The sequence below is a fragment of the Podarcis gaigeae genome, assembly GCF_964106915.1.
Source record: "Podarcis gaigeae genome assembly, chromosome: 14".
Taxonomy (NCBI): domain Eukaryota; kingdom Metazoa; phylum Chordata; class Lepidosauria; order Squamata; family Lacertidae; genus Podarcis; species Podarcis gaigeae.
Genome location: NC_139690.1, coordinates 41,286,478 through 41,314,144, shown reverse-complemented (window position 1 = coordinate 41,314,144; position 27,667 = coordinate 41,286,478). Strand labels below are relative to the sequence as shown.

The 27,667-nt window shown below is 39.2% G+C and overlaps 1 protein-coding gene across 50 annotated transcripts in view; it reads left to right on the top strand.

The window, feature by feature from the left end:
* Positions 1-27,456, top strand: part of SUN1 (Sad1 and UNC84 domain containing 1) — a 194,904-nt gene extending 167,448 nt beyond the window's left edge. For 14 of the 50 annotated variants that reach the window (XM_083711450.1, XM_083711413.1, XM_083711449.1 and 11 more), the window contains 20 exons: positions 1,622-1,812; positions 3,798-3,824; positions 3,912-4,106; positions 5,286-5,408; positions 7,030-7,113; positions 7,666-7,776; positions 8,472-8,570; positions 10,471-10,564; positions 12,514-12,572; positions 13,680-13,825; positions 14,578-14,814; positions 15,405-15,491; positions 16,734-16,777; positions 17,576-17,714; positions 18,338-18,592; positions 20,553-20,637; positions 22,106-22,221; positions 23,621-23,788; positions 24,430-24,522; positions 25,350-27,456. In XM_083711450.1, coding sequence (XP_083567576.1) covers positions 1,622-1,812; positions 3,798-3,824; positions 3,912-4,106; positions 5,286-5,408; positions 7,030-7,113; positions 7,666-7,776; positions 8,472-8,570; positions 10,471-10,564; positions 12,514-12,572; positions 13,680-13,825; positions 14,578-14,814; positions 15,405-15,491; positions 16,734-16,777; positions 17,576-17,714; positions 18,338-18,592; positions 20,553-20,637; positions 22,106-22,221; positions 23,621-23,788; positions 24,430-24,522; positions 25,350-25,463 — 2,467 coding nt within the window. In that variant the 3' untranslated portion in view covers positions 25,464-27,456. The remainder of the gene's footprint in view (positions 1-1,621; positions 1,813-3,797; positions 3,825-3,911; positions 4,107-5,285; positions 5,409-7,029; positions 7,114-7,665; positions 7,777-8,471; positions 8,571-10,470; positions 10,565-12,513; positions 12,573-13,679; positions 13,826-14,577; positions 14,815-15,404; positions 15,492-16,733; positions 16,778-17,575; positions 17,715-18,337; positions 18,593-20,552; positions 20,638-22,105; positions 22,222-23,620; positions 23,789-24,429; positions 24,523-25,349) is intronic. The other 36 variants (XM_083711411.1, XM_083711430.1, XM_083711431.1 and 33 more) reach the window with 7 other exon arrangements.
* Positions 27,457-27,667: the final 211 nt, after the last annotated feature.

Below are 27,667 nucleotides of genomic sequence, written 5' to 3'. Positions count from 1 at the left end.
GTAAGAACCATTTCACATGTACACATTGCCTGCACACCCACCCTGTCCCCTGTAGAAAATGTATGAACTGTTCATTGGGTTAATCCCAAAGAAATGGTTTGTGAGTAGCACACTTTAAACCCTGTTACTGAATCTTTATTTTAAAGTAGTCCCTTCTGAGTTGCTTCCAAGTAGGACAACATAAGTCACATGTTACTCAGTGGGGCTTCCTACAAGAAACCCCACTATTAATCTGCATTCCAAAGGATGCTTATTTAATCACCAAAGTTCAGGGACTTTGTTTCTTGGAAATAGCATTACAGTAAGAGAGGATTCAGAATGTATATGTGCATATTGTTTTGTTTACGATGTGACCATTTCTAGTGCTAAAAATAAAATAAAATTGGCATAGTCAGTCAAAAAATTAAAGTACAATTGATTTAAAATGGGAGAAATGCAGACTTTTACTTACTTCATGCATTAAAAATGGGACTTTAAAGGGTTAACTTTGCCTAGATTATACTCCTTTATTTAGAAGCTACAGCTATTTAATTTTAATTGGACTTGTTTCCAAGTTTAGGATCAGTGTTTTAAAAAAAGGACTTCTGCATATTTTTTGGCGTAGTCTATAGAACAGGACTGGCTTAAATAGAGATCCACAAATTTGGAACAGCTTTGGTATGCAACCATTATGTATAGTTGTGACCCTTCTCTCTTCCCATGAGTCCTTTGGAAAAAAGAATGTGATGTTACACCAGGTACCAGAGTTGTCCAGAAGCAGAAGCAGTGTTTGTCACTGCTTGTGATTATTGTGCAAAGTCATAGACTGGCCTCCTCTCATGAGTCATCTAGAATTCTGGGAGGGGCTGGCTTGATATTTTCACAATGCATATGCTTTCAAAGATGCTTGGAAACGGAATGAAAGCGTTTTTCAGTGTATGCTACAAAATTTGTGACAGGAGGGATCTTCTTTCCTCATGGGCACCTATAGGTTAGCAGATCTCAGGAAGAGATTTATTGTTATCATAAACTACCTTGGAAGTTCAGTTTTCACACATTGACACAGTTCAGACACCTTGTGAAGCCATGACTGTGGTGTCCTAATTTCTCTGTCATTTCGACTAAGCTAGGAATTCTTAACAGAAAGAAAACAAAGAACCAGCATGCAAATCTGAAATAAACTGTACTTTGCCTCATTGTGTAGATTACAACCTGTGTTTCCACATTGTATAGGCCCTGTGGTTAGCATAGACCATAGACTGGTGTATTTGAATTGCACCACTATCTGCTCTATGACGGTTTTAACATTGGAGTAATGTTTCCCAACAACAAAATTATTATTTATACCCCACCCATCTGGCTGGGTTGCCCCAGCCATTCTGGGTAGCTTCTAACGCATATAAAAACATAATAAAACATCAAACATTAAAAACTTCCTGATACAGAGCTGCCTTCAGATGTCTTCCTAGCTTAAGAGGAAAGGAAAACTGCTTCCTTTTTTTGTTGCTATAGCCAGAGTAACACTGACATGGCTTCAGAAGACCTGCTGAATTATTATACCCCTTTTCTTACAGATTCTTAATATGCCTGAACTGTTGGTGAATGTTGCACATTTATGCTTTGACATTTCTTTTTCTTTAAGGTTTGTAAAGCAGCGTAAAAGTGTGGCGAAACAGTCTAGCTCTGTAAGACATACCCCAAGAAAAAGTGTGCCCAGCTCCTCCAGTTTTAGCCACAGTAGTTTCAGTAGCCACGCAAGTGATGGATCTTTAATGTCAACTATATTGGATGAGTCTTCAATACAGGAGCAGACAGCTGTTGACCATTTTTGGGGTAGGTAATAATCTACAATACACATACTGTATATTTAGCATGTATACTGTTAAATGTGGTGTCAGTTCTAGTTCAAAGGGCAAGCTGCATTATACACAATAAGGCAGAGTAAGAAATAAATGGTTACACATTTAGGCTATGTTCTGTTTGGTGGCACAACTAGGATCCTTGATGCCCAAGGATTTTGTCTTTTAAATAGCAGCAACTGTACAAAAAGTTGAGGTTCAGTCCCTGGCGCCTCCAGGCAAGGCCTACTATAAATCAGTGTAGAGACAATACCGAGCTAGATGGACCACTATTTCAACTTAATATGGCAGATTCCTGTGTGGATCTATGGCTCTAAATTCTGCTGGCCAAATTCAAGTGAATTTGTACTTAAAGGATCTCTCTGGTCCAACTTAGTATTTTGAGAATGAGCTTTCACAGAGTGTGAAGCATGAAGGCTTACTATCACCTTTAGAGTTGTGAATATGTCTACAACAAAACCCACACTTTGATTCTTTCAGCAGAACTACATGATGGCTGAAGATTCTGAGAGTTATTAAACAAGGAATTGTGGATTCTGTATTGAAAAGTAAACTTGGTCCTGTAAAGTGTGTGTATTTCAAATATAAACCCTGTCATTGACTTCCCCTGTGAAAAGTTGCAATCAGGTGGCACTCCTTTTGATGGGAGGGTGGAGGAGGCAATGCCTGTTAATCTATACTTATTCCTGCAGTCCCCCAGGGCCAATGCCCCATGTTACGATTTGAATTTTGGTCATATATGAAACTAGTTTAGTTACTGACTGATATGATTTCATTCAAGAATACTTCGTCTTTCTTACAGTGTTGGATTTGCATCCATCTGTAAATTGTTCAGGGATTTTGTAAATTAAAAAACACCATTTGAGATGGAAGTATTTTTATAGCAGTACATTTCAAAATACTTAGAATATGTGTGGCAGTCTGGCTGCTTTCTACTTGAAATAGCAAGGTAAACAGAGGTTCTGAATGTAAAACACTAGGAGAATTGTGGAAGATTCACTAATGTCTTTTTTAATGACCAGGTGCCTGAGAAACTAGAGAAAGGGGAAACAGAGGGACAGATGACTCTTTTAAAGCAGCTTATATCCTGTTTCCTCTCAAGGAGGCATGCTGTGTGGGGATTGCTAGAATTGTAGAGCAAGTGCATTCATTTCCAAGTGGAGTAAGGTGCTGCTATGTCACTGTAAATTAACTTCAAGGACAGATTTGAGACAAAGCCTTAATCCACCCTGATAAATTATCTTTTATTTGGAAAGTCTGTGTAAAAGAGCATCTGTAGGGCTACTGTACCTGGGGAGACAGATGAGGAACATAATGTGTATAAAGCTTTCCGTCCTCCTTCCTTATAATCCTTTCTGACTTGAGGTCTGACCTTGTTCAGGCCAATTTCCCACTTACTCTGGTGTAAGGTGTGCAGGACTGGGCGCCAAATGAGCAGCGCTACTGTCAGAAGATCTTGATCCTGTGTGAGCAGAGAAAGGTGCTGTCGTAGTTGTAGGCCATATGCTACTTAACTAGCCTAGTTGTAGGCCTCCGCTTACCTCAGGTTGAAGAAACCTGTGTTAACTACTAGTAGCGCATTTTTAAGTGTAAATTTTGGCATTAACCGCCTTGTTTTACTACTATGTAGTGAGCTACAGCTAGAGCAAGTGGTAACCAAGCAACAGAAACATTGTGAGCTTCCAATTATCTAGCTTCCCCAGTAGCAACACGGGTAATAAAAGACAGTTTTTTGTTGCTTTACATTTCCGCCTGGAAATGTAACCCTGTTTGGTAGATAACATAAATGGTTGTTCTTAATAAAAAAAGATATTCCCTTGTACATAGTAAAGTTTCCACTATGCTTTTTGTTTATTGTTCTAGAATTAGCAGGAGAATTTCTTTTGGTATAGCAGTTAACGTTGACTTAGAAATAGTGCACCTCCTTGAATTTAAACAAAGCATCCCTTTACTTTTCAGGTCTTGATGATGATGGTGATCTCAAAGGTAACCAGGCAGTCTTTTTCATTATAATTTCTTCTCTCCCAAATTCACTGGATTTGGATTGTTAGATCATTTATTGCCATTCAACAGGTGGTGACACTACAGTGATTCAGGGCAATGGTGACTTAGCAACAGCTGAGAACCAGACAACACTGAGCAATGGGTATACCTGCAGTGACTGCAGCATGCTTTCTGAGCGGAAGGAGGTCCTCACAGCATACTCGGCTGCTCGCATGCCATCCTCAAGAATTTACTCCAGGGATCGAAGCCAAAAACACAAGTCTAGTAAGTAATGTTGGTGTTCATTCTGTTGGTTTACCACTGTTGAGAAATGGTGCATGAATGAAATCTTACTGTGTGAAAAATGTGTTGAATTACATGGGTTTAGGATTCTAGTCCTAAAGGTTGGGGAATTTTTGATTTAATAGAATGTTCCCATGGCGATCTGTCTGCGACTGCTTCTGGTACAAAGGAAGTTCTTGTGTGCTGCTGATCCTTTTTTGAAGATCATGACATTCTTTCTAATCGAAAACAGAGAAACCCAAACAGTTTCTAGCATAGAAACACCAGCATGGTAGGAATTGGTTGCTTCATCTGAACTTGGTAGGCTCTTTTGATGAACAGGTTTATCCAACCCTCATGCATATGGTAATCTCACATTGCATATCTTCATTGCGAGGAAGGCATCTGATCACATTTTTGTTCAGAAAAACTCCATAGAACTGATGTTCTTTCCATAAGCTGTGCCAATAGGCATCTGAAGTAGGAGGCAGAGTTACTAGAGCGTGGTTACATTCTTAAATGAGAAAGAATTAAAAGGAGGAAACTTTGTGCACTTGAAAGTGAGAAACCAATCTCCAGAACTGCTTTCCCAGAGCAACTGTATCTAACACATCATTCTTTACCTCTGTCTTATTTTCCAGAATGATCCATCATCTCATTCGGGTTTCTTTACTTAGTAGCAGCCTCTATGAAACTGTAGGATTACAATCTCTCAGTAGTATTGATTGTCTTTGCTTCTGAGGAGTTCTACATTCTGCTTGTCTGACTGTATCCCATGGAAATTAGTGTTGAGAGCGGCTCATTCTTTCCATGCCATTATTTGAATGCTGAAGAAGAACGCATTTTGCGCTAACCAGTTTTGCTCATCTGCCAACTTAAGCGTTTTGGCTAGTAAATATGCAAAGCAAGGAATGCTACATATTTTTCTGAAGTTGTTAGTTACATGGACTGGTACTTAACAGTGTCTTTTGGTAACTTGGTTGTTGTCTTTTAACCCCATTTATTCTCCATGTGCTTCAGTGAATGAAAGGTAAAAATGACTGTTGCCATGGGGTGACTTCTCATATTTTGGAAAGTAAGAAATAACCATACTGCACCTACATGGGTTAGCTTTGTATTTTCACTGTGTCAGTCAGTAGAGAAGTGGAAGCAACTAACATGCTACTGATGCTCTTTTAATAGGGGGCCTCCCTTTCTACACAAATCAGATTCTGCGAGCAGCCAAGTATACCACAACATCTTTTTCATCACTCATAGTGCAGTTATTTCAAATGATCTTGCTGAAGCTGGGCTATGACTGTAAAGGTATTTCGTTTTTTAGCTTATCTTTTTCTTTTTCCATCCGTGCCACACACTTAAAAAACGAATTCTGAACCCCTCTGCTACTTTAGTGTGTGTATGCTTCTTCATGTCTTTCACTCTGCAGCTTTATTATGTCCTCTTTGGTGACCTGGCTTCTTTCTTGCTTTCAGTTGCCTGCCTTATATATATATATTCTCTTAGAAGCATCGGTATGCAGGCACAAGACACTGGTGCAGGTTCTCCTTTTTTCTTCCTTTCTTGAAAAGGCATGAATAGTGGGTTTTGAATGAAAGCTTAACCTTGATTATGAAAGTAGATTATTTAAATTGCATTATATTATAGATAAAAATCACACTGTCCCAGTCTTTAAGTGCTGGGGTTTTTCTTCTTTCTTTAGTGTTTATATACAGTGTATTTAACAACAAATGTGCTTGCTTTGGTCAGGTGTATTTTATATTCCACCATAGAAGTGTAATTCCTGGCTGTCATTGGCCAACTACTGCTTCTCATTTGCATTTTTAAGATAGTCCCATTAAACATTTTTACATGAATGCCCAGAAATGTAATGTGTGGATGTGACAAGTGTGTTTTCATCTGCATATATCATACCAGTCTGTGCCCAAGGGAGCTGGGATGGTCTGCAGCTTCTGTAGCAAACCCACACTTCCATTGCATAATACTGTGCTTGCAATATTGGCCCTGGATACAAAGAACTATGCATCTAATGCCCAAGAGCGCTTTGGAATTATGTTTCTCAAGCACCATGGCACCATGTTTTTGGTACTGTGTAACATGACTTTCTGATCTGCAAATTCCACCATATGGGGTTGAGCCCTTGGTGACCTCTTTGGATCCTGGTGTCGTCTTGTAATGGCCTTTCTCATCAAGATGTACTTGGTTTCTCTTTCACGATTTGTTTCCTGCAGGAAATCAAAGCATATTAAAGTATTTTAAAATATTTTTCTGATGTCCTTTGGTCTCCAGAAGTGAAAAGAGAATGTGTTTAAAATGTCAGAAACAGCAGGCCTGGTCTTCTTTAGAAGGCTTCTAAGCAGGACAAATATTAGCAAGCAACAATCACCCAGGAATATAAATAGCCTTAGAAATGCAGACCAGCAGAATTCATGAGCAACCTGCCCCCCCCCCCCGCAAAAAAACTAAGATGGAGCATAGCTCATCCTAGTTAGTTCAACTTAAACATCATTTTCTAGGTTGAGTTTCTTAGGACCTCAACTAGCTTTTAACAAAAGAGAATCATTTATTTGCTGTCAGCTATGTGCAAACTGGGGTACTGTATATATGGGTACAATCCAAAGAACAGCTGGCCTTAAAATAGGCACACCCTGAGGGTCTTTATGTTTGTATTTCTTCACCACACTACTCCAAAGATACCTGTGCTGTTCCCTTTTTCTCCTTTCTGGGTGTGGGGTGGTGAGCTGCTTTTGTAAATAAGGTGACTTTCCATGTCATGTTGCAGTTTATCTGTGAAAGATGCTGTGCAAAGAAATCAAAAGATTGCAGTGGACACATCGTGCCTGCTGTTGGACCTTTCTGGGTTGTATTTTCTGTTTTTGTAGCCTGTGAAAATCTTTGTTCTTAATTATTTGTTTTTCTTGTGCTGCAGCTCACTCTAGCTACTGTGGAAGCATGAATGTAAAAGAATTTCTCAGGGAAGATGGCCACCTGGGTATGAATGGAGAATCAATGTGTAAGTTTGACAGATTTTGAAAAAGTGTTATTTTATTTCTTGTTGAATTTAAATCCCACGTTTCCTCTAAGGAGATGAAGGTGGCATACATGGTGGCATTCCCATTTTGTCATAACAACCCTGTTAATAATTCTGACTTTTGCAGGGATATTCCGTAATTTCGTGGAAGCTGGAAAAGCAATGTATCTTGGCACTTGCAGGAAGTTCCAGTTGTTTGCTCCATTACCTCTCTAAATGCTTTATTATCAATTGCATTTTAACAGTTGTCTTTATAGATGCAACTGTCTATGGGATTTAATTTTATTTGTCACTAAAGGTTGGGTGGCAAATCTGCAGCATGAATGTGTCAAGTGATACAGACCACAGAGGTTTGTGGCATTCCTGCCTCTCCCCTACTGCATTGCTGCCTGCTCCCCTTTCTATAGACAAGAGGCAGAAACACACCAAGATTCTGGGGGAGGAATCTGGGGGAAATAAATTTCTGTGACATATCTGGCACACCACTGTCTTCTTGAATGTGTTATATTAATTGATTGTTACCACAACCAACAGGTGATGACTGTAAGGGGAAGAAACACCTTGAAACACACACAACAGCCCACATGCAATCCTCAAGGTCTAAAAGAGTAGCAAGGACCATTTGGCACATCTTTTCTTACACAGGTTGACTTGCACCATTTTGTTTTCGTATTTTGATTTCTTTTGCTCTCATCATCACAATCTCTTCATTGTTAATTGCTCTCTCTGTTGTTGTTTTTAGAGCTTTCTTGCAAAGTAGATTAGAGTGACTTGCTTGTGTCAGCCAGCACCTCTTATCAGCTCTTGCTATGAGTTTAGGTTGACCCCTGTCATGAAGGAAGGTTGGAGCAGATAATCCTCATTCTACATATGTTGCAGAACTGTTAGGAAGGCAGAATACAATAGCTTGTGCTATTGTGCTAAAATGGAATGTTACAGATGAGGAACAATAATCTTAAAAAAGAGAGTTTTGGGTTGTCGTCCCCCCAAAATCTTCTAGCTAAAATAGATCTGCACCTAATAAATACAGTCTTTTTATTTTAATAACAAATGCTTAGCAGTATGACTCTTTCAGTGAAGTATGTAGTATTCTCTCTCAAAACCATTCTTGTTTATTAAAAATAACATGGTAGTAAACCCATGGAAAACAGAGCCTGTTGAATTATCAAATCCAATGTTTCTTTATAATGTTAGTTCCAGTTTTTCTCTGCTGTAATGCTAGTAAAATATTTTGTATGTGGATGAAAAACAAAACAATCCCAGAGTGTTTTAAAATGGTAGTGTTTTTAATTGAAGATGCTCCCCATTTTCTGTGTTCATAATCATCTGTGTTATAATAGGTTACTTCTTGCTACATATGTTACAAAGAATGGGAACAGCAGGATGGTTTGTGTCCAGGAAGATTATGTCACTCCTTTGGCTAGCTGTTGTGTCTCCAGGTTACTATTGATTTTGTGTGTGTATGTTTATGCTTTTGCATGAATATTCTGCCTTTTAATGCATACTGGCATCTTATAGTAGATGTGATCAGCTGATTTAACCTGGATTTGTGATCCTTATGGCAGCTTCAAATCCTACACAGAAACATTTCCTACACAAAAAGCACTTCCTGTAAGTGCCATGGGGCTTGTTTGCACCATCAGTGTACCTGATGAGGCATGGAAAGGCTTTGGAAAGAAGGCTTTCAAATCAATAGGCAGAAATCTCTGTATAGAACTACCTACCTAACCATCCGGAGATCAGGAGGAACCAACCACTTTCTATTTCCTGCAGGCACTAGCCCTGCTATGAACAAAAGGTCACAAGTGTTCTCCATCGTCCTATACAGCTTCGCCTTCTTAGTTCCTGAATGTCCAGCATTTTTATTTGGAAAAGAGGATGAAACCTGTGTGTAGACTCAGTGGCATAGCTAGCTCCTTGGGTGCTGGGGGCGGCCCACACGTCCTGCAGCCGGGGGCAGGGCAAGCCGCCTATAGGAGCTGGGCGTGCTGCATGGAGCCTCTCTGCTGCCTTCCCCTCAGCTGTAGGGCGGCTGAGGGAGAGGCAGTGGGCACACGCAAGCCCCATGCTGTCATTTCAGGCAACGCGGAACCTGCAGGCACCCAAGCCACCACCTCACTCCCAGGAGAGACATGTGGCTGGCACACGCTGCAGGCCCCTCAGTAACTGCTAGCCCCCGCAGTGTGGCACCTAGTGCCACTCGTGTTTCATTATGTTTGTTGACCAAACTAAAACGTTTCGTGAGCCCAGGGTTGTTGTTTTTTTTTTAAAAAAACCACCTTCATATTTTTGTCTGTCACACACCTCAGTGATGACACCCGGGCGGCCCACACACCCCTTCCTCTGCCACGGTGTAGACTGGCTTAGTTTTCACATTGTTGCCTATGTTGAAGCGCTTTTCATGTAGGAAATGAACTTGTTTCAAGCATCCTTTTGGTTTTTCCATCGTTGTTTGCTTAATGCTAACATCTGTAACGTGGTTGTGTTCACAGCTTATTAATAACCCAGCATACCTTATACAGTGTGCCTGCTTCCAGTATTGCGAGGCAGAATTAGCTAGTTGTGAAAAAAGAGGGCTGCTCTCAGAAATAGACTCCTTGCAATTCCATGTATCCTTGGGCATCTTACTTCATCTCATTCCCCAAGGGGTTTCATTGGGGTTTCATTGATACACTAAGTACATATTAAGAATGCAGCTTCAGCATGCACTTTTCTTTTGTAAATTGTGAGACCTAAGTTGCTACTGCATTACTCTCTGCTGCATGACTTTATGCATGCATGTGTGACATTTTAGGTTATGAATATAGATTGTAATATGATGTGTTATGGACTGATTTTAATGTTGCATGTGTGTGGTCATTTGCCAATACTCATTTACACCCAAAATCTGCATGTTCTATAATATTCTTCTACAGCACTCCCTTGTTGCTTCCACTTGGTCTCCTCCTAAGCCAGTGGTTTTCAAACTGTGTTCCAGGGAAGCTTAGATCTCCTCAATGAAAATATGTGTAATGATGGACAAACTTTCCCAAGAGGCTACTCGCCCAACATTACAGAACATCCCCTGCAGTGTGAAGCTACAGGGCCATGTTGGCTGTCTCCTTGGGTGCATCTTGGTTCATGGATGATAGTGGCCAAGCTCTGCAGGCCTAGCCAGTGTCTTTGTGAACAGAGGATGTGACTTAGAATATGTCCCAGGATCCTCATCCACTTACAGGGATTCCCAGCAGACATGTTGATTTGGAAAAGTTTCCCTGAAGACCCAAATGTTTGAAAACTATTGTCTTTGGTGGTTATCTTACATTCCCAATTCAGCCAGCGTTGTCTGTTCTCATCTAGGGAAGGCAGCTGCAGGAGTGTTCTGGTGGCTTGGGACTGGATGGTATCAACTTGTTACTCTGATTTCTTTGCTGAATGTGTTCCTTCTTACAAGGTTTGTAAGCATTTCTTAACAGAATTTGATCACCATGTGTTTAGAAGAGCCATGATTGTAGATCAGTTTTCTTTATCACAATTTTATCACAGGAAACAATTGGATTAAAGATGATACAGTCTCATTTTTCAGCTGGTTCATACATTATGACAAACCACTGGATTATTACAAAGCACAGGGAGTCTTGGACACAAATGTTCTCCCCCAACTCCATGATGTGATTGCAAGCAGATTGGAAACTTTCATTTTCATTTTAAAACAACCACTGTTTGTCAAGGACAATTTTTATAATCAATGGTTTGATGCTGGCTTATTTCAACCAACAACAATAGGATTAAATATTAAAATTAATCACTGTTTGTCCTTAACAAACAGTGATTAATTTTAATATTTAATCCTATTGTTGTTGGTTGAAATAAGCCAGCATCAAACCATTGATTATAAAAATGACATGTTTCAACAAGCCATAGTTAAAGTTAACCACCGATTAGGTTACAGATGTATTGCTATATTGATGTTTGCTGAAAATGGAAATGAAAGTGTCCAGTCTTCACAGCTATGCTGTGGGTGCCAGGGTGCACACAGGCTGAAGCTTGCTGCTACTTGTTCTTGTTATGATGAACCATGTGCATTGGAAAGCACTCAGTTTACTGAGCTTGTTTGGTGGTTATTAAATTCTGCAAGCTAGGCTAAGAAGTTGCCTCCTGGTTTCAATACTGGGGTTCTCAAGACAAAGTGGTAGATTTTCTCTGAAAGAATAACGCTACCCTGAGCAGATTGGGATCAAATTTAGGATAGAGAGAGAGAGATTTATTATTTTATTTTAGTAACAAAAACTAAAAAAAGTATGCCATGTTAATTTCCCTTGCTGTATAAATATCTCAGAAGTCCCCCCCCCCCAAAAAAAGTATTTGAATTAAAATATCTTCCTTTTAAATGAATAAAATAAAATAAAGCATAGTTAATGTACATAAAAACAAATTCAAATCAAACAAATACTTTGTTTGGAAACTTCAGTTTGTTGGAATACTTGTAAGTACAGTGGTACCTCGGGTTACATACGCTTCAGGTTACATACGCTTTAGGTTACAGACTCTGCTAACCCAGAAATAGTACTTCGGGTTAAGAACTTTGCTTCAGGATGAGAACAGAAATCGTGCTCCAGTGGCTTGGCGGCAGCAGGAGGCCCCATTAGCTAAAGTGGTGCTTCAGATTAAGAACAGTTTCAGGTTAGGAACGGACCTCCGGGACGAATTAAGTACTTAACCCAAGGTACCACTGTATTTTAAGCATGGCAAATCTTTTTAAAGAAAGAAAATGTTAGCACTGAAACTGGTTAAATTAACTTGGCCATGCTCTAAGAACTTCCTGTCCCCATTCCAGTTGCTCAGTTTGACTTGTATTAATTCATTATATTTTTTTTCAAAAATGTATATAGTAATATATTCCACAAATGGAAACTTTTCAATGGATGAATATAGCAGTGGAAAAAATTCCATCCCACATCACTCCTCTAAATTTATTTTTAAAAATGACTTTATAACACAGAGGAGAGATAATGGCCACAATCCTAAAATCCATGCAATTTATTTTCTGTGACCATCAGGACTGGAACACAAGCTTTTATTGAGAACATCAGTGCGTTCCAGATGCAGTTTGCAGTACATCACACCAAGTCACTGTTCAAGAGAGAAAAGTCCTCCTAGGCACCTTTTAAGCCTATGGGCAAATCTAAACTGTTCTAGATTGTGATCTGTAGTCTAATATGTGCTGCTGTTTTCTTTCTGAATGGGTTACAAAACTATCTTCATAATGTTGTTGGCATTGTTACAGATCACGGTCATAAAGAGCCTAAGTAATGGAATTGAAATTTTCAGTTATATGTTACATGTTCAGGCAACCAATGACAGTGAGCTAATTACAGTGAAATTCCTTTATCTATTTTCCAGATGCCTTCCAAAGATATTCAGACTGCTGTTGTTTCTCCTCCCGCTATTGCTGTTGCTAGGTAGGCGGAAATGTATCAGTTGAATGAGCCTGAAATCTTACTAATCTAGGTTACCTATTTATAGGGTTGTGTGTATTCAGCCTGCATGTGTGGCCCACTCAGAATGAATGCAGCCAACCAGCCACATAACAGTGGTTCATCTAGAACAGGGATGTCCAACTTGCAAGAGACTGTGATCTACTCCCACTATAAAAACACTGGCAGTGTTCTACCCATTGGATTGACCAAAGTTGTTGAGCTTTTTGGGGGGAGCCTTCACCAAAGTTGTTGAGGGTTTTTTTGGGGGGGTCGCTCAATCAGAATCATGCAATTGACCAGGAATGCCCCATGATCAACCGGTCGATCGCGATCAACTGGTTGGACATCCCAGATCTAGAATAATTTCCCAAACTTGGATCTCAAGCTGTTTTTGGACTACAACCATCATCCCTAGCTAGCAGGACCAGTGGTCAGAGGTGATGGGAATTGAAGTCCAAAAACAACTGGAGGCCCAAGTTTGGGAAACACTTATCTAGAAGCTTGAGCAGTCTTTTTCTCTGCTTGCCTAGGTCTGGAAGTGTGTGTGTGTACACATGCCTGGTACCTGGTGAGCCACAATTATGATAAATAATTCATTGCAGAGCCCAACATCCAATCCATGTAGGTGTGGTCCGCTCCCACCACAACTGGAAGGTTAAGAGTGTGCCCAGCTACACAGATGTAGGATGTAGACCATGGGTATGCAAACTAAGGCCCAGGGGCCAGATTGGCCCAATCGCCTTCTAAATCCAGCCTGCAGACAGTCCGGGAATCAGCGTGTTTTTACATGAGTAGAATGTGTCCTTTTATTTAAAATACATCTCTGGGTTATTTGTGGGGCATAGGAATTCGATCATCCCCCCCCCAAAAAAATAGTCTGGCCCCCCACAAGGTCTGAGGGACAGTGGACCAGCCCACTGCTGAAAATGTTTGCTGACTCCTGATATAGACTGTGGTCAAAGTTATTAATTTAATGATTAATGCCGAATTAAAGTTGGTTTATTTTCTCGAACTTACTTTAGAAAAAAATCTGAGGATTTCCTGTTAGCAAGATATTTATCTTTACCCCTTTTGCCTTTTTTCTTTTAGGTTTATGGCACTGGGGTACCGAAGGCTTCCTTTCGTTATTGCCAGCTTTGAATTGGACGGGCATACACAGAATACACAGCTGGGAAGATTCTGCAAATATCATTGAGCCTCAGCCTGATGACTTTTATGCTCTTCCATACCCTGATGTAAGTGCTCTTTAAAAATATGTGTCTTAAGGCTTTTTGTTTCACATGTGAAGGCTAAGGGGCTCTGGATGTTACTCACTTTCCTATTAGATGATGGCCTTTGGTCTATCCATCTGCAAATGAATACCTACCAATATTGTGAAGGGTTGGGAGTGATACAACCAAGAGCTGGCCAAATTATTGTTGCTGCCTGTCTTGACTTTCCAAGCGTCTGACATGCTCTCTCTTTTTGAAACTCCAGAGCATGAGGCTGGCTTGATGCTTCACAAGTTGTGTTGGCTTGATAGATAGCTTATCAATATGCATAGTGCATAGTTTTGTTTTGTTTTGGGGGTTTTTAAAAGCCCCTTCCCCAATGGATGACTCCTCCCCATCTCCTTTCCATGTGCAGTTATCCTTTAAATCCGTCTCTTAAATTTTATTTTATCATTCTTTGCTTTGGGGATAATGAGAATTATCCCAAAATCTGGAATAAACTCCCAAGAGAGGTATACCATTCTTATCACTGCATGCTTTTAGGCAAAATAGTGGAGACAATTTTATTTCATTGGACCTTTTCTGAATGGTGTCATTATTTAGGATTAACTGCAGCTGCTACTTTCGTCTGCTGCTCTAACTTGTTTTAAGGGTTTTTGTTTTGTTTTACAACTGGAATTTGTTGCAGTTGTGAGCTATTTTGTTATTGTAAACCACTATGAATGTTTTAGAACAGAGCTGGAGTATAAATGAATAAATACCCTTGAAAATTATAGGAAACTATGAAGGTATTTGATGCAGATCGTGTGATAGAGCTGGAAAAGAAAATGGCCTTTATGTCTACGAGATGGCATCATCGGGATGCAGAATATAGTAAAGTGCTACTTCTTCTGCAAAGCCTTCAAGATCAAGTTACCCAGATGAATGACAAAAGTGAAATGCTGACACTCATTAAAAACGTGGTGGGCCAGCATATTAAAGAAATGAAACCTGATGAAACACTACACCCAGCGGTAATTTGTTTGGAACTGTTTCTTAAAACTTGGAGTTTTAATGTGATCATTACAGACTTGTCATTCAAATACTCAATAATACTTCTGTTGTAGGAGGCTGTTTAGAACTGACATGGGAAATGAGAGCTTGTGTGGGTGGGATACAAGTGTTTTCAGCTTACACATGATAATAGTTTAGCAAATTGCATTATAGTCATTCTCACTAGAAGCATTTCATTATAATTCCATTCAGCCAAATTCATATGCTTAACCTGAAGATGGTAACATTAAAAATTCATTATTTGATATAAAGCCCAACATGCAGTACATTTAACACACGTTCCTATGATTAGCTTAAGAGTTGAATAACTGTGTCTTAAAGGACGAAAATATGCTTTTCATGAATGGATTTTAAAATGATACCATTTTACTTCTTTACCTTTTCAAACTGCATTAAATAGCTCTCATACGGTCATTGTACTTAAATATAGCTTAAGGATAAACAGATATTATTTTGGGTTGTGTGGTTAAAATCCATACAATATTTAAATATGGGAGGGATCTTGTGAGCCATAAGCTTCAAAAGTTACTATTCTCTTTTATCTTTAAAGCGTGACTTTCTGACCTTGCACCAAGAACATGAATGGCGCATTGTAGCTTTAGAAGATCTCCTTGCAAAACTCTCAGAAAAATCGGAGGTAATGAAAAGAATGATAGACTTGCTTTAAGAGTTTCTTTCAGTAGCAAAGACTGTAATTTTAAGAATACTTGATTGGAAGTAAGTCCCAGTGAAATCCACAGGTTGCTTAGGCTTAGGGAAGAGGAAGAAGAAAAAAAGAAATCTGTCACCTCAATGAGTATGGAACATCAGGTCAGGGAGCCAAATGTGACTGTCCAGGCCTCTCTATTTTTGGATATTATCTCCCAGAACTAATGCTGTTGCAAACCCTCCTCCAATTCGTCATCTGGCCAGAATGTATCCTTGAACTTTGGTAATGCCTCTTGCTTGCCTAGATGGGAAGAGATGTTTTTGGGCACAAAGTGGTAGTTTAATGGCTATTATGCTGGGCTTGGATGTGGGAAGTCTAGGTTCCAATTGTTTAAAAATCTCACTGGGGGTACCCCTTGGCACTTTATAATCTGTCAATCAAACTAGCTTCTCAGGATGGTTGTGAGGATAAATACCACACGTTGCTCTTAAGGCCAAAAGTGTGCCAAATGTATAATTTGTTGTGAGAACCAGAATTTTCAAAGTTGGAAGGCAGATCTGTTTTTCCAGCATTAAGGAACATTTTTTAAAAAATTGCAGTTAGCACTCTAATCATTTCTCAAAAGCATTAAAAAATAAGATATGTGCTGGGATAATGGAAGACAGTTGGTTTGACCAAACAAGATTTATTCTGGATAAACATCAGACAGAAAGAGGAAAGGATTTTTTACTTGCAAAGAGGCCCTAGTGAAAATACGATTAGTAACCTCAAGTTGCAGTCTTGGGATCCCGAGTGTTATGTGGATCTCCATATGTCAGGTAATGTTTCTGCTTCTTCTCTGGAAGAAGGATTGTGCCTTCCTTTCTTGTGATGCACTCCCTTCCCCCATAGCCATATGTTGAGTTAATGGATAAGAGCTGGATTACAATAACTATCACCACCGAGTAGTTTAAGAGCAATTTTCTTCCCCAAGTCACATGCCATCCCAATTGGAGTCCAGTGCCTCTTCCACTTTCTCTCACCCACCCCCATTCCACCATGGCATGAATATGTCAAAATTGCTATCAGAAATTTTGAATGAAGTTTAGAAAGTATGCAAATTGGTTCCTGATCCTCTACTTTTTCCAAGTCCAAGTTTCTGTTGTCTGGGAATCTTTTCTTCACAGCATCTCTTCTGTAGTTCAGAATAAGGAGGTTCCATGTGAATTTAATCATTTTGTTATTTTTCAGGGCCTTCAAAAGGAACTTGAGCTAACCAAAGCACAAAGAATGAGGTATGGCTACAACTAGCTCCTTGCCACCAAGCAGTTAAAACTAGCCTGTAATCAGATCATAACTGTTCTTCTTTTAACACCTCTGAATTAAAAATGGGTGGGTGGCTCTATAAGGGGGGGTGGTTTTAGCTACTGAATGTTTGGCCTTTGTTGTCACTATACTGCATCTTGAAATTACATTCTAAAACTTGCTATAAGTCTGGAATATCATTCTGTCATTCCACCAACTCAGAATTTATTTTCTTTCTGGTGAATTATTTTAATTCTATACTTGTTTTACACTGGCTTAAACCATATGCCCAGAAAATTGGTTTTAAAGTTTCAAACTTCAGTTTGTTTGCTGATTAGCTTACTGCTGCTTTATGCTTTAACTATAAGGGAATTCAGCATTTTCACCCCACTATGCTACTTTAAAACAACAATTGGAATTTAATGTCTGTTTCATGTCTACATATAGTAGCAAATTCAACAAAATGCTGTGAATTGTATAGAAATTTCCAAAGAATCGTATGAACTTTGGGTGGCTTTGAACATTTCCCCAAATGAATAATAAGCAAAGTGTGAATGGTTCATACCTTCATCTCCATTGCTGCTTTTTTATCTTGTTCATAGTGGAGTAGAGGGAACATGTTTATCACATCAAATATGTTCTTGCATGCATGGAGAACACATCTCTCTGCCAAAAACTTGCTCATTTTGTTTACTTCAGCATAATGTTTTGTTGATTGTTACTAGATCTGTTACTAATAGTTCTGATATTTGAACTTTGTCTTTTATTATATTTCTGTGCTGTCACAGTGACACTGATGAACAAAACAAGCATCTGTTATCCAAGATTAAACACCTAGAACTTGAGTTAGGTCACATGAAATCAGAACTGCTAAGTTCACAGGGTTTGAAAACTTGCTGTGACAGAATGGATACCCTTCATGAAAAGGTAAGTTCAAAAGGAGACTTCCCTGAATGAAGTTTAAGATTTTGTATTTGTGCACCCAGTTCTGACAAGGCATTTTGTGTCCAAGGCAAGATTCCTGGAGGGATTGATTTGCTGAGAAGCATATGGTTGTGTCTGTTTAGCTTACTCAAAATACAATACCATAAGATGCAATTGGTTTCAGGACTTTACAGGACTGTCTACAAGCAGGAGGCTGGCCTACTCAATTTCTGTGGGGAGGCACTAGCTTATAGTTCTTTAGAATTTTCTTTTGGCTATCCCTGTCATTCCATTTGAAGATCATGGTAAATGGATTAAAGGCTGTAGAGCTGGGATCCAAAGAGCAGATTAGGCCCACAGAAGGGGTTTACAGAAACCCAGTGGAATTTCTGACGTGTTTCCTTTGAATAGTTAACATGAATGACTATGATAGAGGGAATATGGTTTGTTGCCTAACTTGGTGTATTAAAACATATTGTTGAAGCACCTTAACTTTTATGTTACAGCAGTCTGATTATTGGGAATAGCAGGAAACTAAAATAAGTATGTGTGTTAAGAGAACCACTATTCTATTTGGAAAGTGATCCAAAGCCAGTGATATAACTTTCCATATGATATGTTTCTAGGTAGATGCCCAAGTTAAAGAATCAGTCAAGATCATGCTTTTTGGCAGCCAACAAGGAGACTTGCCAGAATCACTGCTTCAGTGGCTAACGTCCAAATTTGTGAGCAAGAATGACTTGCAAAATTTGTTACAAGATCTGGAGTTGCAGATCCTCAAGAACATAACTCTCCACATGTCTGTCGCAAATACAAAGTCAACTTCAGAGGTAGTAACGAGCGTTGTGAATGAGGCTGGGATTTCAGGCATCACAGAAGCGGTAAGTAAGACGAAGAATATTGTACATTTCCACTAAAACTCTAGATTGCACTTTTGTGAAACAGCTTCATTAAACTTATGCTTAAGTTTCTGTGCATTTCATTTTTAAGACTGTAAGTGTAATTCGTCTTTAACTACAAATGTTTTTCAGGAGAAAGATGTGAGCAAATATTTTAGATAAATGATAAAAAGATGGAGATGGAGACAGTCCATGTTTTTGTCTATTAACATACATTTAATTTAGTGTGGTATGATTTTGTAATGTTAGCTTTTTTACTTTGGCCTCTAAGGACTCTTATTTTGAATGTCAGCTTTTTAAATAATGCAGCGTCCCATACCTTTGCATACGAATAATCCAGATTAACTGCTGCCAAGTCTGTTCACAATTGCAAAATTCTGAATCATGCTGCAATAAGAAAGTGTCCAGCTAATTGCTCGCTGTACATTGTAGTGTCTTTAAGGAGTGCCAGGTGTGGAGGTGTATCCTGGCATTTTATGGTAGTTCCAGTTTCATGGAGTACTGCATCCCCAAAGCATTTAACCTTTGGGCAATCCCACCATAAATGAAAGCACATCTCAAGGGTTTGGCATCCCCTCCAATATTTTGGCGAGGAACCAGTGCTCGTGTAAAATAGTTATGTGGTGTGAAGTACAGTTTGTGAATTGACTTTAATGTGAGTTCTTTGTTCCTCACTGAGTCAGAACGAAATGTTAGTCTTGCTCCAGTATTTGAAATTATAATTTCATCAGTGTCATTAGATGATGATACCTTGGATCCAGAGTTACTCTTCCATGAATGGAAGCTCACATTGGGAGAAGTGAAGGAGGCAATTTTTCAGTGATTCCTCTTTCTCTCTGTGCTGCACCTCACTCTGTTCTGAAGGATGCTGCAACATTCATGAGCAGATCTTCAGGGCACTGTAGGAGAAAGGAAGTTTCAACAAAATAACCTCTCTCCCCCTATGCCATTGCTCCCAACTTTTATCCACTAGAAGCACCCCATGAGCAAAGATCCACTTCCAATAACATGGGATCCAAGCCACTGACTGCGATTTCGTGCTGGGAATAACTTTGCAGCTGGCTTGTAGAAACAAATGCTCTGCTACCAATACCAGTCCTAATTTTGTAGACCGCTGCCCATGTTAATCATGTCTGGCCTTTGCAGAAGTTGGTCTTTCTCTTCTTTCTTCTTCTTTAAAACTTTCCTTATCTAGTCATTTGCAGATAATTATTACCCAACACAAATTCCTAGGCTAGTGTCTATGTGCAATTCTGAGAAGGTGATGTCTTGAGGGCTTGCTGGGTTATAAAGCTGGAAATAATAATAGGCATATAAAATAATTGGACTGCTTAAAAATTAAAAATGCAGCCAGAGAAACACCAATAAAATTCCAGCCATGAAAAGGAAAACCAGCCCCATTCATTCTGAACGGTGTTTCATAAAGAGGACAGCACATCCATATTGACTGTATTGGTTACTGCTCAGGAGTACAATTTGTGCTACTGAACACTGACTCAATTCATAGTTCTGGCATTGACCTTTAAAACTGTTAATCGCCTGAGGCTTTGTCACATCAAAGACCAGATTTGCCCATATGTTGCTTCAAAGACTAGTTTGCCCAAGCCTTAAAGTTTAGAATGGCCTTGAAGGCCCTCTTTGTCCCACCTCCACTGGGAACACGGTAGGCATTAGGAACAGGTAGTGTCACTGCTTTAGAATACCAACAGGCATCCTCTGTTTACATTCTTATACTGGTTGCATTTACTTTTTCTTAATTCAGAGAGACATTTTTTGGGATACTGTGTGTGTGTGTGTGTGTGTGTGTGTGTGTGTGTGTGAGAATATGAATGCTGTGTAAAACAATTCCATGGCAAAAGCGCAACTTGACATCAGTGTGTCAGAATGCTGAAATACAGAGCTTACTCTCAATTTCTCATATTCCTCTTATGTATATTTGCAGCAAGCACGCATTATTGTCAATAACGCACTGAAGCTCTTTTCACAAGACAAGACTGGCATGGTTGACTTTGCCTTGGAATCTGGAGGTAAGTTCTGAGGGGATATTGCCTGTCTTATACCAGAGGTGTTGAGCAACCATTTAAATAGTTTAAACATTTTGAGCTGATCTTCATTACAGATAGTAAGATCTGTAGAAGTTTTGCTGGATCTAGGAGCCTTTCCTGTTGTGGCCCCCAAACCCTTTAACTTTTTCCCTGGGTATATTTGACTACCACCTAAAATAGCAGGGAGGAACCTTAGGCCTGGGGGCGGGGGGCAAATGCAGTATTCCAGGCTTCTCTTTCTGGCCCCTGGGGCTCTCACCAGGGCACAACCCCTCCTTACCCTCTACCATCTCTCCCCCAGGGCACATTTCTCACTCAGCTTCATACCCTCCTTGAGAGCTACAGCATTATACTAATTAAAACTTGCTACTTCTTTTGTTTCGTTTTGTAGTTTTCAGTGCCAGTTTTGCTTGATTTTAAATGGATTTGTTTTGTAAGCTGCCTTCAGGACACTTGTCAAAAGGCTGGGGTATAAATCCCCAAAATAAATAAATAAATATAGAATACTTCATCCCATAACAGGCTTTAGCTCAGAGACTAATAGAGTTTGTGTGTAAGAGGCTCAGACATAAGAGAAGTGGGTGGAGACAGCTTGGGAAATATGGCCTGGGCACCCCGGGAGATTAACGGCTAGTTGCATTGAGGAAAGAACAATTTACTCTTCACTCTGCAGTTATGGGAATCTAGAAATGTGCTTTAAATCAATCACTAGGAAAGCTAAAATTCTCCAACCTGAAAACCTCTTTCTACCTTGTTTAGAAAGGAACGCTAGTCAGCAGGAGTCATGGTTGAGATTAGCACTGCTCTTGTTAAAGTTGAACTTGTTTCCTATAAAAATCCATCTTGTGTAGATACCTGTTTGGACATCTGGGTGGCTTATATCAATATATATGGTTAATTTAGGAAGGATATACAAATGATTATTGTATCCTAAATGTGAGCCAACAGTGGGTTTTGTTTTTCCTTCATTTTCCTTTTTATTTGTTAAATTTGATTTTAAGAATTATTTTTTTTAAAATAAGATTGGCATAGATATTTTTGCCCTAGTGTTCAGGTGGTGGGAATGTAAATAATTCACTGCCAAGTGGGGAAGAGGTGGAAGAAGGGGGAGCACATGTTTGAAAAACTAGCTCCTAATTGCTCAACCACAGCTAAGAGCGGAAGGGCCAGCTCCATCTGCACCACCAGCCCTTGGACTCTAGATTATTAGAGCAAGGAAAGTGAGGCTGTGCTTCTTTATAAAGGAGAAAACAGACTGCTGTCCAGCAGCTAGAGTTTGTGCTGGCTGCCGTGTCTGTAGTCCCCCAAAGCATAGTTGGCTGCCAAGGGTTGAAAACGGCTACATTAAGTAGCACAAGGTTTTAGTATTTAAAAAGAATGAAGAGGCACACGCAGAGTAAGTCTGCACTGTCATATTAACAAACCTGAATAGTTTCCTTGTTTCTTCCAGGTGGCAGTATTTTGAGTACTCGCTGTTCAGAGACGTACGAAACCAAAACAGCTCTAATTAGTCTCTTTGGAATTCCTTTGTGGTACTTCTCTCAATCTCCTCGTGTAGTGATCCAGGTAATTAAAAGGCTAGTGATTTTTAAAACACTTGGGAAACCCATTTTCCCTGTTAAAGGCACATGTTGCTCAGGGCTTTTGTCCAGAAGGGTTTCTGTGTCAACAGGTAAGGTCATTTCTGCTTAGTACAGCAGTATCTTGGCATCCTCGCATCTTGTTGGCATCCTGGCATCAGCTTCTTTCTGTGCTCATGGAATAGGAATGAATTTTGTGCCAATATTGGATGAGCTAACCTTGGTGTCACTTAGTTTCCATCTCTCGTTAGCTTTTCTTCCAGAATCTCTGGCAAGAATTCCATGAAGGTGCATTTATTTGTTGACTGTTGCTCGGTTCCTTACCACTGAGATGCTTTGCAGCTAAATTTGTGCACTCTTCAGAACCCAAGCCATTTAAATGTTGACCGGCTTTCTGAAACGATGTTACAGTCATGAGTTCTGATGTCTAGTATGCCCCATGTGTGCACATGCTTGACGTAAAGGGCTGTTCCATAGGGGTGTATTCCCTTATACAGCCGGGACAGTTGTCATTGACCCAACACTGAGCTTCTTTTATTAGCTATTTCATAATTTTTTATGCACTAGATTGTAAAAAAAACACCAATAGTTTTCAAATTGTGCACACAGGAAGCCTGTGGCTTCTCAGGGTGTTCGGTGAGAAGATCAGTAATAAACTTCCTTGAAAAACTGCTTGCCCACCAATAAGCACCTTCTGCAGTGTTCATGTACAGGGGTATTGAGCAACAGGCCTGGATAAAAGGCAGAACATGGCTTGTTGGTTCCTGAGGTGTCCCCCCCCCCTTCAAGAATGCTGGACTAGAAAGCCTGATCCAGTCCTTAAAAAAGAGAGCACCTTTAGGGTGACAATGCAGATCAGTCATACCTCTTGCTTTGTAACTATAAAATATACAAGTAGACTGTGGGGATTCTAGCTTAAAAACAAAACAAAGAGGCAGATCATACCAAACTAAGGTCAGCTCATAATTATTTTAGGAGGCACAGTAAGTTTAGAGAAGGTGATGGTGAAACCAAACAGGCCTCAAACATGTCACTCAAATCCCCTACAATAGGTTGATTTCCCAAAACAGATAAAACAGTGCAGAAAGTTTTAAAACCACTGAATTATGCAACAAAAGTTGCTTAAAGGTTTCTTAAAGGAAGCTATTTCAGATTATAATTGCTTCGCATTTTTTATGATGATGCCACACAGCGTTATTATGTTGCTGTACTTTAGTTATTATAATTTTGTGCTGCTGAGCTACATGACTTAAAGGATACGCACCATCTAAGGAAATTATGCAATTTCTCAGTATATGCTTTGTCCACATTATAATGTCAGATCTCTTGTTATTTTAAATCTTAGTAATGGAATTGCAACTTTTTTTTTTATTTCTTCCCTTAAGCCTGACATGTATCCTGGAAACTGCTGGGCTTTCAAAGGATCACAGGGATATCTGGTTGTCAGGCTTTCCATGATGATCTACCCTACAGCCTTCACCCTGGAACACATACCAAAAACACTTTCACCAACAGGCAATATTACCAGTGCTCCAAAGGATTTTTCAGTATATGTAAGCTTTATCTTTGACAAAATAGATTAGGGTGATTTTCCTCAAATTTATTTATTTTGCAATTCTTATAAAAGGGGGATCAAAGGAAAAGGACTTTGAATACCTCAGTGTATTGATTTATCACCTAACCTGCCCCGGATGTGCCTGCTTAAAACTCTTCCCTTGGGAACTGTATTTGACATCTGTACAAGCAGCTGTAAGAACAGACTGTTTTAATTAGCTTTTCGGTGTACCCAGATAGATAACATAAAATAATTTTCAGTAAAACAAAGAAATGAAAAGAACAGGAGATCGCACTTTCAACTTAATATATTTTGTGTTAAAATTAAAGTAGAAAGTCAAGATGTAACGGTTTATAAAAGTTACTCTTGCATACAGACCACATTTCAGCCATTTCTAGTATTTTACATTGCAATTACCTGAGACTTTGTGGTGGTCTTTGTAGAAATCCAAGTAGTAAATTCATATTTTTCATATCCTAAAAAATTCAGGGTGTGTGTGGGATATGTTGTGTGTCCTACCTGCTTTTATTGCGATCTTGTATTTTAATAGGGACTGAGAGAGGTTGAAATTAAAACTGAATCTTATAGTTACCTTCTCTGGTGAGAATTCAGAATAATATTAAACCTTTGTGTTGGCAGGGTCTTGAAAGTGAGTATGAACAAGAGGGCCAACTTCTTGGGCAATATATTTATGATCAAGATGGAGAGCCATTACAGATGTTTCAAGTAACGGTATGTCAACATTAGTACAAAGCCTATCTGCCTTTAGGCTTCTTCTTTTTTACACTCTTGGAGGCATTGACATGAATGCAAATAGTATTAGGTTTGGATTTGCTCCTGTAAAGCAAAGAAGCTAGATCATGCATGTGACAAATAAAATATGAAAGTTTGGTTTGCTCCAGTCTTGCATATAAGCCCACAGAGAGTTTTACTAGCATAATTACTGCTCATTCACAGAAATCTTAAAGGAGCACAAGGCTTTCCAAACTGGAGGAAATTTGCATTTCAAATTCCCCTAACTGCAAATTCTCCCCTCCTCTAATATCACATAAATTGATCTGTGAACTGTTGGCCCTGCCTTTTTGCATGGGCTTGATGGATTTTTTACCTATTTTGACTGCAATAGTGCACGTAAAGTTGAATGCAAAGGAAGCTGTAGCAACAGTTATAGATACAACATTGTAATCCTGCTTCTTTTAAGGACAAAATACCGAAAGGCTAATGGTTGTGTCCAATACTGGTCCTGCTCAAAGTAAACCCATTGAAGTTAATGAACATGACTAAGGGTTGCTAGGTCCTGCTAAGAAGAGACCCACTGAAATTAATAAACCTAAGTTATTCACATCCACTAACTTCAGTAGGTCTACTCTGCGTAGGACTAGCACTGCATACCACCCTAACTTCTGTCCATTAATTTCATTGAGTCTGCTATGAGTAGGTTTTGGGTACAACCATAAGCACCCAATTTATTGCAATAAGAAATAACTGGTGTGAGTTATGTGGTTAACAATAAGTTATCTGCTAAGTTCTAACTTCTTCCTCGTCCTTTATTTTTTTAGGAGACAACTGAAAAACCATTCCAGATAGTGGAGCTAAGAATTTTTTCTAACTGGGGCCATACAGAGTACACTTGCCTCTATCGGTTTAGAGTGCATGGGAGACCTGCTGAATGAATCCTATGTACCCTTTCCTACTTCTTGATGTATATTTTTTCTGTTTATATGTATATAAAGGGAAAGCCTGGAACACTGGAATTCTTAAAAGATACGTGATGGGCTGCAGGTTCCAAGTTCTTGGCTAAGTATAGAAGACTGCCAACAGAATTGTATATCAAACCAAATGGTTATTTGCTCGGATGCTCAGCTTGTACCTTCCAGACAGCTTTATATTTTTAACGTGTTCATTCTAAGAAAAATATTGCATGCCAACCGCTCTCATTTGCAAAACTCAGTTAACAAGCTAGTAAATATCTATTTTATTACTTTGCAATATAAGCTTTTTAAAACTTCTTTTTTTGGCAGCTAGGAATCTGTTTTCATTGTGGGGGCTCACCTTCCCCACGTATATGATTTTTAAAAAACGACCGTGGATGCAGTCTACCATGTTCTGCAGTTAAATAGTTTCCAGTCACTTTGACAGGGTTTGCATGTGGTTCCAGCCCTCTTTAAGGGATGGAGACTGTGTGGCACCAGTAGTTGCTGCATTGCCTTTCGGCCACAACCTCCCAGACCTGGTGCCACTTCACATACTTTAAATTCTCAGCAGGATTTGACACCAGTGTTGTGTTTTTGAGGGAAAGGTTCTGATTTCATCTGGAATTGTCTAAGAACATCTTGCTAAAAGACACATTTGGTAAGAATATATTATGTTTTAATGTTACAGATAGGAAAGGGATAGAGCCAGAAGTCTATTCAGACTGGTAACCAAACTGGAAAAAACAAAAGAAAAAAGCATCATTAACAGGTGTTTTAAACGTAAATGGGTTTAAATTTTGATTTTTTAATAACTTTCCTTTTAAGCAAGTTGATGGTTACAGTAGCTAATAGCAGTTGAATGAATTAGAAGGTTTCCATGAGTGCTAAGTACAAATTTGGCCAAGCTTTTCAGCGTAATATCAACAGAAGTATATGCTGAATAAAGGAGGAAGAGGTCTCATCAGTAAGAAATGGCCTGAACAGGATTGAATTAGAATGGCTTACAAGAGTAGATGCTGAAAGATGGGAAATTATAAGGAAGTGGAAGTGGAACCAGAATTAAAAGGATGATGCCAGAAATGCTAAACCTCAGATGAGGTAACCTGCAACCATGTTTCATCCCTGGGGCTTACTCATACATTCTCTTTTGTGCAGTTAAATATCCCAAGCCTCACTGGGTATTCTGGGGTTGCTGCTAATCTCTGGAAAGCCAGAGGAAACTTCACAAGATTGAATGTTGTTGAAACCTCAGGGGCAAAGTTTTGACACCACTTCTCCCAAAACAACTGTTTGTTTAAAAAAACACCCACACAATAACATGGTTATAAACTTCAGGACAGAAAATGAAGTTTTCCTAGAGCTCTTGTTACACATGGAACTTGTTGCATGCCCCGACAACTTGACATCTTTTAAATTGGAATTATTATTAGAAACCTTCCTTAGGAAAAAGATACCTGAAAGTGGTGGCGTGTGAAAATCTTACCTTACGTTTTGCTTTTTTGGAGAGTTTATAATAATTGTTCTTTTGGGAACGACAAAATGGAGAGTTAATGTATGTTGCACAAAGAGTCCTCAAATATTTATAGAGAGTTTTATTTCCAGAAGACCATTTGCTCGCCTAAGTTCAGCTAGAAATAGAACCAATGGCCTATTGAGAAGAGCTTGTTAAAACCTGTACAGCTGTTACATAAACTGTAGGTTAAATATATAAATCAGAATTATCCTGTATAAATCCAAATGGGGGAAGTTGACGGGGTGGGGAATATTTTGCATAACACTAACTTATTTTTTAAAGACGTGAGATAGGACTTTGTGCAATGTATTTTTGTAAATGCTTTTTTCAAAATATTTGTCTCTGGTATCCTTTGCTGCCTCCAAACTGACAAGAAGCTATTGAAAATGTTTTAAGAGTTTAACTTTTGGAAAGTGCATGTAATATTGGGAACTAAGTAATAAAAGTTTTCTTTTTTTCCCCTTTTGGTATTTATGCTGAATGCTTGTAATAACTTGGCGATTTTTAACGCCGCTGAAAGGCAGCTGGCAGTCATCTTATTTAAGTGCAAAGTGACTTGTTTCAGGACAATCTGGTTTATGACTGCTGCCCAGCACACAGCACAGTTATGTATGTTAATAGAAAAGCAATGTGCCACACCACTTAAGCTACTACATAAATAGTCTTGGAA